The 12,979-nt window shown below is 31.9% G+C and overlaps 1 protein-coding gene across 1 annotated transcript; it reads left to right on the forward strand.

Moving 5' to 3' along the window:
• Window positions 1-10: 10 nt before the first annotated feature.
• LOC140058713 (uncharacterized) lies at window positions 11-12,959 on the forward strand. Its single transcript, XM_072104429.1, has 9 exons — window positions 11-112; window positions 2,726-2,830; window positions 4,175-4,279; window positions 8,190-8,294; window positions 8,937-9,021; window positions 9,175-9,340; window positions 9,597-9,694; window positions 9,944-10,012; window positions 12,241-12,959. Exons 1-9 carry the CDS (start codon window positions 35-37, stop codon window positions 12,405-12,407), a joined length of 978 nt encoding a protein of 325 aa, XP_071960530.1. The 5' UTR covers window positions 11-34; the 3' UTR covers window positions 12,408-12,959.
• Window positions 12,960-12,979: the final 20 nt, after the last annotated feature.

Below are 12,979 nucleotides of genomic sequence, written 5' to 3' on the forward strand. Positions count from 1 at the left end.
ATTAAAGGATGGTAACACACCGCTGCATGAATACATGCGTTCAAATGAACCTACCTTAGAAGTATTAGACTATTTCATGAATCAAGGTGCATCCGTAACAGCACTAAATAAGGTAATAATGTGCTAGGGATAATTTATATGATTATACCTATAACATGCGTATGATCTGCGCCGCAAACATATCGTATCCACTTTAAATATTTAGTAGCAATTAAACAAGATACTACAGTTATTGTGAAATTTGTATATTTAGCACACATTCATTTAGACTAGACAAAAAGTAGTGAGCCCTCTAGCGGTCATTTGTGATTTCTGAGATTCATCGAAGCGCGACAACATCACCCGGAAATGATGTGAATTTAAAATTTTAATAGGGGTTAAACTCTTTTAACCAATTGAAAGCCTTAAATTATAGTTCCTTATGAATAATTCATGAGAATAATTAAAGCAAGGGTTGAAGAAGCATGTGACTTGGTTTTTGGAACAGGATAGCAGTTATGATCGTGTCAGGTAATCATTGAATTTGCTCTTCTTTTTGTTAGATTTTATACGGTTTTTATCAATAATAATATTGTACATTTTTACGAGACCATAAAAAAATTCCTCAATTTTTGAGTAAACAAGTGACTAAATAAAAAGTTACTATGTAATGTAAATATTCGTTTGACAAAAAATGGGCATGTTGATATTTTCAGGTATTTTTTAAATGGCGATTGAAATAGGTAAACAAATCACATGTATAACGGTGGTTTGTGCGAAGCTTGGCCTAGCCTTGATGGTCCAACTCGTACTGCGTGTTAATCAATGCGTATAAGATACACACGTAGTCGTTTAGGCCAATTTTTTTACATGTTTATTTATTAATATTAGGCCCCATTCTCATTTATTTTAATTAATGTACTGAATGTACCACACTTTACAACTCTATATAAATTAGATTTTGTACTTGTATTAAATTCAAACGTTTTATGGGATTTAAAACATTAAGCTAGGCCTTGTAGTAGGCCTAGGACCACATGCTAGGTTTTTCAGCCTAATTTATCATGCAGTATACCTCTAGCCCATCTTTCAAATACATATTTAAATTAACATACTTTTTATATTTCTATATTTTTTATAGGATCTGACTCCAGAAAACATTTGCATCACTTGAAAGCGGCTATTTATGGACAGCATGTTGACATTCAAAAAAATTTGACCAGCTCTTATTAATTAAATGTCTTTTAAATTAAAGGTTTTCATTATAATGAAATGTACGGTGACAGAAATTTAAATGATTCTCATAATTGAGGTTTCTCATAGATTTAATATTGAAGGTAAATAAATAAAGCTGTTTGTTATTCTTGCCTTTAGAAATAAACATGTTGTTAGTACTATATTATTAGGCCTAGGCCATTATACAAATTAAAACTAAAAAATACAGTAATCATATTTAAGGCCTACACACAGTACCTTACTTATTTGATTTTTTTCAAATATTTAATTGATGAAATAAATGAGTTTGACTTTTCAATTAGTTGCCATTTTATTAGTTTCTGTGTGTTTTTATTTATATTCTTAAAACAATTGTATACAACAACTTTAAAGTATTGCGCAGAAGTGATCAAATTATAGTAGGCCTATGTGTATGTTATTGTCGCTTAAAATTATGCAGTTAAAGTATTTGATTTTAGGGTGACAGAAACGGTTAGGCAAGAAAAGAAATAAATTTGGGAATTTTGTTATGCGGTAAAAACAATTAAACATAATTTACCCCTAATGCATGTAAATGTAGAAAACATTTGCTTATGTTAGCGCGACCGAAACTCGCTACTGGGAATAGAGCCTGCAAAAGCGACGCGTACATCGGGCACCGGTGGAGCGCGATCGATAGTAAATATACCCGATTTCAAATGATCATAAAATTCTTTTAAAAAATATCAACATTTTGATTTTTTGAGGATTAAAAGTAAAGATATTGAAATTTAACATAATATTTACAAATATGTATTTAAAAATTCGGAAACAATTTTAGCGTGATATTAAAACAAACTTTTTAGAGTTCCGCGATTTCCTACGCAGGATTTGTTTGTTTTCATTGTTAATGGGCGAATGTTACCTAAACTAGAATCGTTATAAATCTTTTAAATTTGTATTATAAGTAATTTCTTTAGTATTCTTAGTAACATCGAATGTCTCTAATTAACTAGCAGTTATTTATACTAACTATTGTTCAATAATAAGCGTTGTATGAAGTGAAAATCTATAGTAATAATGTTCTTAGTCAGTTCGTCTCGCTCGCGTGAAGTCTTCGGGTTTCTCAATACAATTCTCAGCGGTAAAGATAGGCTCGCGCTAATGTTTAAATCAAAAGCGCTCTCAAAACACTTTTTGTCCAAAATTCGCAATATGACGTGAGTGTGAGCAATGAAATTATTAATTTTACTATGTTTTATGTGGACATATCATTATAACAGAGATGAATTTAGAATCATGACTGAAGCAATGTTCACAATAACCTGTATGTATAAATTACACGATTATGATTTCCTTTTTTCAGTAAAATTGCAAAATAAGGGAATGCATATGCCAGTTATATTATTTTGTCTACTTTCACATCATATTCTAAAGAACAAAAAAACCCTTTTATTTCAAATTGTTTGTGTATTTTTTATCATTACCTAACTATAATTATTTGCTGCAATACAATGTATGTATAAACTTCGTGATGATAATTTCTCTATAGGACGGAAATACCCCGATGCATGAATACATGCGTTCAAATGAACCTACCTTAGGAATAGTGAACTACCTCACGAAACAAGGTGCATCCGTAACATCACTAAATAAGGTAATATAGGGCTACAGATAATTTATATGAATACACCTATAACGTACGTATGATCTGCGCCCCAAACATTTTACCTTATCCACTTTATTTTATATCATATTAATTGTTTGAGTTATTTATAATTACTTGCTGCAATAATTATTTAGTAGAAATTAAACAAGATCCTACAGTTCTTGTGAGATTGGTATATTGAGCAATGATTTTAGTAATTTAAATATGTTTTATGTGGACATGTTATAATAAAATAGTTGAATTTAGAATCATGATTGAAAGCAATGTTCACATTAACCTGTATGTATAAACTACAGGATTATGATTTCTTTTTTTCAGTAAAATAGCAAAATAAGGGAATGCACAGACAATTGATATAATTCGGTCTACGTTCACAAAATATGCACTAGCAAAATCTTTTATTTCAATTTCTTTTTCTTATACTTATTCTGTTATTGCCAAATATAAAATACATGAAGAACATGAAATACACAAAAACAAAAGAACCAACTGAGTGAGCTGGCAGGGGACACAACAGCGAACCTAATCACTGTGACTTAAAGCCTGTGTTCCCCACTCACCCAGTTTTACAAGCAATGAAAATGCCATCATAATATATAATATACCAAAATTCCAAAGTTAAGTTTAAATCATATAAATAAAAAAAAAATATATGAATGATATAATATGAAAGTACATTAAATTATATACATATGCCTAATCATTATCGGATAACAAATTTATTTTAAGTTTAGCAAGGAATGTAGGGAAATAATCCAATAGCAGGGAATCTTTCACTTCATCATGAATGTCTTCCCACAGTCGCGGGAAGACATGGATAACTGAGCGATGCAAACAGTTAGTCCGAGCATACAACTACTTGAAACTTAAGGTTTCTTGACGTCGAGTATTGACGCACACATTTTCGCGAATACTTTTACAATCAATATAACCTATTAGTGTTTCACATACAAATGATGTTAAAAGATAGCTTCTTCGGCTCGTTAGCCGGGGCCAATTGAATTGTTTTAATCTAACATCATACTCCATATCTCCTCTTCTCTGTTTCAATGCTAGCCGTGTGACTCTACGTTGAACAGATTCGATCTTATCAATCAATTTTACTGTCTAGGGAAGCCATGTGGGAATCGCATATTCGAGTATGGGAATGATAAGAACTCGGTATAATGCAAATACAGCTGCTGACGAGTTGCCCCCATTAATACTCGCAATATAACCAATCATCCAATTTGCCCTTGCAGTAACATTTTGTAGTATTTATCATGACCTAACTATACTTATTTGCTGCAATAACCTGTATGTATAAACTTCATGATTATAATTTCTTTATAGGACGGAAACACCCCGCTGCATGAATACATGCGTTCAAGTGAACCTACCTTAGAAGTAGTAGTCTATCTCACGAAACAAGGTGCATCAGTAACAGCACTGAATAAGGTAATATATGGCTACAGTTAATTTATTTGAACTAGATGGTACGCTCGCTTCGCTCGCGTACCTTCTAGGTTGTGTCCACAGATGGTTCTCGAATACACAGTATTTTCAGCGTAAAAAATGTACGCACCACAGGACTATAGTACATTGTCGTTTACAGAAACAAATAAATAGACACCATGATTGATGTAAAATTAGCACCCTGGGAATTAGGCCTTGTTTTAAAAATGAGTTTTTATTTGAACTCATTTAAACAAACCCACTTTGTATTTTGTATATAACAATAGAGTTGAGGGATGGGGAAGAGAATGGGAAGAACAATTTTAAATATATTCGCTATCCACTGATTAACGAAATATTGTTTTAAAGGTTTCATAGGCCTATCAAAAATATACCACTAAACACAGTAAAGCATTTACGATTTATAATACTTTTTTCAAACTGTCCCTGTTATAGTCGACTGAAATAGTAAAGTACATGTAACGATACACCAGTACGACGTTTATATTTTTTATAATTTTTAATTAATACAAACGTTGAGAAGCAACTGTCAGTAATCTACCCACAGTCACAGTAATAAATGTTCTTTGTATATTTTGTTTATATATCTAACAGTAACCACATTCACAGTAAGACAATTTCGATTCAAATGGTGACCAAAAATGGTTAATACGTATTTACAATATTATCAAAGTACTGCAATACTATATATAAGTTTATTCTCCAAGGGCCATACATTTACCTACTTGTGTTAAACCAAGGGCTCATAAATGTACATACAAACTGTGGGAGAGATTTGAATGTTCCATTCATCGCAAATCAATACATTTGTATAAACGTATATTAAATCTATTAAAATAGTATTTTTTTAAAGAAAATCGACATTATGATACTGTACTCGAGCTGTTGAACCGGTTTTCAGCTATTAAAAACAATTATCGTAGGAGGAGATATGAAAATGCGCAGTATCCTCGTATTATTGTGTGCAGGTATTTTTCATGAGGACATCCATAAGACAGTGTATACCACGATCGGAAAATTCGTTGAACCTAAATTCGTTTTAATTGTCAATAACTAATTGTCTAACTAAATTTAATTAGTAAACAAGGTTACATCAGGTGGTTAAAATCAGTACCAAAATTCTAACCAACTTTATATACCATCGAGTAAACATTCTAGAAATAACGCGTGCTTTACCGAATTTTGCCCTTACGTAATTTATATATAAACTAGATGTACGCTCGCTTCGCTCGCGTACCATCTAGGTCGTGCCCACAGATGGTTCTCGAATACACAGTAATGTCAGTGTAAAAAAACTGGCGATTTCAAATGTACGTACCACACGACTATAAATACATTGTCGTTTTCAGAAACGAATAAATATACACGATGATTAATGTAGTCAAGTAAAATTAGCACTCTGTGAATTAGGCCTACTTCCGAAGCAGAAAATTGTCTTAAAAATGAGTCCACATTTTTTTCTTTGAAATATTTAAACAAACCCAATTTGTGTTTTGTATATAACATTAGAGTTGAGAGATGGTGAAGAGGATGAGAAAAACAATTTTGTAATATTTTCTTTATCCACTCAGTAACGAAATATTGTTTTAAATGTCTTATAGGCCTATCAATAATATAACACTACAGAATAACATTTACGATTTAAAACTTTCCTAAAACTGTCCCTGTTATAGTCAATTGAAATAGTAAAGTACATGTAACGATACACCACTACGACGTTTATATTTTGTATAATTATTAATTAATACAAACGTCAAAAAGCAACTGTAAGTAATACAGTTTTTATTTGTATATGTATATTTATACGTGTTTATATATCCAGCAGTAGAGCCTACCCACAGTCACAATAATAAATGTTCTTTGTATATTTTGTTTATATATCTAATAGTAACCATATTCACAGTAAGAACATTTTGATTCAAATGGCGACCAAAAATGGTTAATACGTATTAACAATATTATTATCAAAGTATTGCAATACTATATATCAGTTGTAAGTTTATTCTCAAAGGGCTCATAAATTTACCTACTTGTGTTAAACCAAGGGCTCGTGCATGCATTTACCTACAAACTGGAAGTCTGAGAGATTGGAATGTTCCATTCATCGCAAATCAATACATCTGTATAAACGTATATCAAATCTATAAAAATAATATTTTTTTAAGAAAATCGGCCTGTCTTCAACATTATGATGCAGTACTCGAGCTGTTCAACCGATTTTCAGCCATTAAAAACAATTATCGTAGGAGGAGATAGGAAAATGCGATGCATCCTCGTATTATTGTATGTGGGTATTTTTCAAGATGGACATCCATTAGACAGTGTATACCACGATCGGAAAACACAAATATTTGTGGCCAATCGTTGAACCTAAATCCGTTTTAATATTCAATAACTAATTATCGAACTAAATTTAATTAGTAAACAGGGTTACATCAGGTGGTTAAAATCAATATCGAAAGTACGAACCAGCTTTATATACCATCGAGTAAACATTCTAGAAATAACGCGCGATTTAAAGAATTTTTCCCTTACGTAAATTTATATATAGATACCTCTTTTAACGTACGCATGATCTGCACCGCAAATATATGTTTTCCACTTTATTTTGTATCATATAATTGATTGTGTTATTTAGGCTTACTTTCTGCAATAATTATTTAGTAGTAATTAAACAAGATCCTACAGTTATTGTGATTGGTATAATAATTATGAAAGTATTAAGTTGACTATGTTTTATGTGGACATGCCATTATAAAAGGGTGAATTTAGAATCATGACAGGAATGCAATGAATGAATGAAAGCAATGTTCACATTAACCTGTATGTATAAACTACACGATTATGATTTCTTTTATCAGTAAAATTTCAAAATAAGGGAATGCACAGACAATTCATATACGTTCACAACATATATCCAACACCAAAACCTTTTATTTCAATTTCTTTATGTATTATTTATGATACCTAACAATAATTATTTTCTGCAATAACACGTATGTGTAAACTCTATGATTATACTTTCTTTATAGGACGGAAAAACATCACTGCATAAATAATTAGACATTTGAATGATAGTTGTTTAGCGATGTGTTTTCTCAAAAATGTGTAATCAAAATTCTATCAAATTGACTACGTCGTCCATGCACCATACATATACACTATACTAATACGAAAATTAAATTTCATTAAATGTTACTTCAAACTTAATTGCAAATACAGTAACAAACAAAACCATTTTTTAACATTAATTATAAATACTATAACTTTAATGCGTGAATTAGTTACCTTTGAAGAGACGTAGTTTATTATTGTCTGAGTTATTACCAGATTGAGGGCGCAGTTATTTTGTATGGAAGGCAGGCTGCACTCAATTTTAAGTTTATCCCGAGATATTTAGCTTTTAAAACGTATTTACAGATTGTTTACTATGTTTAAATTTAATTTATTAATTAAATAGTATATAGTGTAAGGTAATGATAGTTAATTATTATCGCACTTATCATATCTTTATTACTTTTTACTAAGGCAAAAAAGGCGTAAAATGAGTTTCGTCACGTGATTGATGTAAATACGTCACCAACGGAGATACAAATTGGAGGGATGTTCATTCTATATTAAATTTACGGGGAAATTATGTTTATTTATCTCTTTTTTTACCCCATTACAAAATGTAATGTTTTGGTGTGATGTCACTTACAACAAATGGCATCCAAATAATCAATAACTGGAAGAACACGACGCGGAATTGTCAACATTATTGTATCTTCCATAACACTCAACATCTCCTTAACACAATACTAATAGATTCTAATAATATTCATGGTATGTGGTACTGATATTTTTTTACATTTAATAATAAATTTCGTGATAATAATGTTTTTCTCTATAGGACGGAAACACACCGCTGCATGAATACATGTGTTCAAATAAACCTACCTTAGAAGCAGTAAACTATCTCAGGAAGCAAGGTGCATCAATAACAGCACTAAATAAGGTAATATAGGTCTATAAATAATTTATATCATTACACCTAACGTACGTATGATCTTCGCCGCAAACATATCTTATCCACTTTATTTCATACCATATTATATTTGATTGAGTTATTTAGAATTAGTTGCTGCAATAATGAATTAGTAGAAATTAAACAAGATCCTACAGTTATAGTGAGATTAGTGTATTGAGAAATGAAATTATTAATTTTTTAAATAAATTTTATGTGGACATGTCATTATAAATTGGTTGAATTTAGAATCATGACAGAAAGCAATGTTAGCAAATTAGTTTGGTCACGTGATTGATGTAAATGCGTCACCCGCTGAACTACAAATTAGAAGAATGGTCATTGTATATTAAATTTACGGCGAAATTATGTTTATTTATCTGTTTTTTACCCCATATTTAAAAATGTAATGTTTTGGTGTGATGTAACTTACAACATTCAAAAGCAAATACATGTTTTTTGGCTATACTAAAAATAGCTTCACACTTGACTACATCATCTTCGGAATCACTCCAGAATCATCAAATGGAATCAAAAGCATATAACACATCTGACGTGTATGATTAATGAAGTGGGCTGAAATTGTTTAGAACGCGGATGACCTAGATATCTAATATACTTTTATGTTTATAGGAAGGAAAAACAGCAGTATCCGTTTTAGAAGAAAATACGAAGATAGAAAAAACAAAACAAATCATGATTTTAGAGCATTTTGACAGTAAGTAAAAAATATTATATTAAAATTGAAGTTGATGTAACTTTAAATAGAAAAGGTTCTCCATATTAGCAATACACATTTACATAAAACCATGAATTCGAAAACCGAAATGATACATGTATGTTATGCGTATTTTTTAAAATTTATAATTAGAACTGCTAGTTCCTCCAGAAATATTTGCCATGGGTAAAGAGGCTATTAAGATATATAAAGATGAATTGAAAGATGGTAAAATTGCAGTTGTAAATTCAAGATGTATGTTTCTTGGGAAGGAAGGTGCTGGTAAGACAAGCTGCGTAAAGTCCATGCTTAGAGAGAGGTAACAAAATACAATTGATACAAATATGTGTTAACATAAGCTAATGGTATTAATCAATTATTTCAACGTAAATGTATACGTGTATTATGTTGACTAATGCTTTCCTCTCTTGAATTTGTATAATATAAAGCTTTTTAAAATTGATTTGTATCAACTAGTTTGATAATTTCAATTTGTTAAACTTGCATGTTGGATGTAATGGATTAAAAGTATTTAATAAATTATGTATCAACTTCAACGTACATGTTTACAATAGATTCAACCCCAAAGAACAATCGACGGATGGTATAGTTACAGCCACCGTGTTTAAAGCAACTGGAGAGAGTAAATGGAAGAAGATTAAAGAGGAAAACGGTAAAGACAATGTGATGAACCGAACTGTAAATGTTTCTGTTGCTTCCTTTATTATCCTTATTTATATTTCTTTAACATTGATAAACTCTGAGTCAGAAATAGACACCGCGTTGTGTGAATGCTTAAATGATTGACATCACACAGTAATAGGCATGATACATGTTAACATTAATTCCGTCTTTCTGATAAACATTAAACAACATCTTTGTATACGATCTTCATTTTTTACCAATTGGTTTATTTATACAGATTCTGAGCTTACCAAGAAAATGCGTGAAAATGCATTAGCAGAAAAAGTTGACAAAAAGTTAAAACAGGGTATGTACAGCAAAAATAATGGAAGCTTGTTAACATTTGAATGTATTTACTTTTCCTTTATCAATCATGATAATCGAAACTGTAGATTAATGATTGGATATTAAGGAAGAAAACCTAGATGATGGTATAACAAGGCCAACAGCCATTAAGTCGCGTGCTACAATGCATAGTGATACCGGACCGACAGACAAACAGACCGACAGACAGACAGACCGACAGACAGACGGACCGACCGACATAGTGAATTATACTGACCGAAATTACTGAACATGTTTGAAAATGTTGAAATGTTTAAAAACATTTATATTTTTTTAATTTACGCTTGAGTAGCCTGTCACATTTGACGTGCTCGTATAACGTAATTTCGAGTTGAAAAGTAATTCAAGAAAACAGAAATCGGGCAAAAAGTGTGCGCAACAACATTTAACGCGCAGTGCGCGCGCAAAAATCTGCGCACTCATGGCAATTTTGTAAACGCTTAAAATTGCCTGAAACGTACTCTTATTTCATCGAAAATAAATTTTGAAAATGTTAAGCGCGCGTACGCATGCGTTACATGCGCTACGCACGTCATTGTATTGCCATATGATGATTTATGCCCTGAAATTTATGAGTACCAAATTTTATTTAATTGTGATTCATGGTTGTTAAAATATGATTACAAACGTGATTTCATTAAATCGTGCGTAGACCGCGTAATTTTTTATGGCGCACCGTGAAAACATAACCACATCGATTCCTGGCCATAAGGAATATTCTGTGAAAAATTTACTTAGCTAGATTAAACTGATATCAAGATAAGGTCATAAAGCGATAAAACGCATAGTGATACCGGACCGACAGACAGACAGACAGACAGACCGACAGACAGACAGACAGACCGACCGACCGACTTAGTGAACTATAGAGTCGCTTCCACGCGACTAAAAATGGTGAACTTTAAAGTTCTTTTTAGGATCACCATAAGATAACAAAAAATCACATGATTAATATCAATTTAAAAACATGACATTAAAAAAAGACAAATGAAAAGTACTGGCAATAGTAAATCATAGGATATTATTAAAAAACAAGGCCAACAGCCATTAAGTCGCGTGCTACAATGCATAGTGATACCGGACCGACAGACAAACAGACCGACAGACAGACAGACCGACAGACAGACGGACCGACCGACATAGTGAACTATACTGACCGAAATTACTGAACATGTTTAAAAATGTTGAAATGTTTCAAAACATTTATATTTTTTTAATTTACACGTGCGTAGCCTGTCACTTTTGACGTGCTCGTATAACGTAATTTCGAGTTGAAAAGTAAGTCAAGAAAACAGAAATCGGGCAAAAAGAGTGCGCAATAACATTTAACGCGCAGTGCGCGCGCAAAAATCTGCGCACTCATGCCAATTTTGTAAACGCTTAAAATTGCCTGAAACGTAGGCTACTCTTATTTCATCGAAAATAAATTTTGAAAATTTTAGGCGCGCGTACGCATGCGTTACATGCGCTACGCACGTAATTGTATTGCCATATGATGATTTATGCCCTGAAATTTATGAGTACCAAATTTTATTTAATTGTGATTCATGGTTGTTAAGATATGATTACAAACGTGATTTCGTTAAATCATGCGTAGACCGCGTAATTTGTTATTGCGCACCGTGAAATCATAACCACATCGATTCCTGGCCATAAGGAATATTCTGTGAAAAATTGATTTAGCTAGATTAAACTGATATCAAGATAAGGTCATAAAGCGATAAAACGCATAGTGATACCGGACCGACAGACAGACAGACAGACCGACAGACAGACCGACAGACAGACCGACAGACAGACAGACAGACAGACCGACCGACCGACATAGTGAACTATAGAGTCGCTTCCACGCGACTAAAAACTTAACAATTATAAAGAGGGTAAAATAGATTCACACTGATGATGGGTAATGCTTCTCGAAACATGTATATAGGTGTCTACAACCATCGGTAACATCAGATTGAAACCTTCTGAAACGAGTTGTTTTATTTTCATGTTAATACGTCTAACTTCAAGTCAAAATGTTATTTTCGTGAACTTTAAAAATTATTCTATTGATTTGAAATATGATTCCTCCCACAAAATAAAAATTTCTTATAATTAACATTTAAAGAAAACAAGCATGCCTGAAAACCTGGACAGCGATCAAATGTGTTTTGTTTCCATGTGTTTTTTTTTATCCTACAATAGATAGCAATGAAAACCGGAGCCTTTGGAACAAATTCGAAGATTTTATAAGAAGTAAAATAGGAAGTGATGATTTAGAGAGTATTTCAAATGAAATAACTAGCATATGGGACTACGCTGGTCAACTGGATTACTATATAACGCATAGGGTATGCTTATCAATATGTTAATTATTAATAAAAGTAGTATTATTAAAGTATGTAAATAGGATGTACATTGCATTTGACATTATCCCTACAATTAATAGGCAGGCGTGATATCGATATTACCGTTACCGAAATTGTATATCCATACAAACCTATTTTCTGCCGTAACGTAACCATCCCATTAATATGATTAATTCTTCATTATTATACTATATCGTGGCCAATACAAGCTTAATGACATACTCCGGATAAATTTCCTTTTCACACCTGATTCATAACACGGGAATGACACTGGTTGCGTGTATTTACACTGCAAAATACCAACCCATGTAAATGTCCTAGATCAATCGAAATATCGCCCTATCACGCATGAAGAGACACCATAGTAACGGTCTGCTGATAATACCTCCCACAATTTTGTTTTATGGCAATACACACACACATTAAGTCTACTCGGGAAGAATAATATCTTGAAATAAAAATGAATAACAAATAACAATAAGTTTTAATTATTAAATAAGCGAATAAACAAAATCAATCTTATCCTAATTTTATTTAAATTAAATACTATAGTGGGCGAAGATAGTAAACAAACG

Source organism: Antedon mediterranea, chromosome 9 (assembly GCF_964355755.1).
Source record: "Antedon mediterranea chromosome 9, ecAntMedi1.1, whole genome shotgun sequence".
Taxonomy (NCBI): Eukaryota; Metazoa; Echinodermata; class Crinoidea; order Comatulida; family Antedonidae; genus Antedon; species Antedon mediterranea.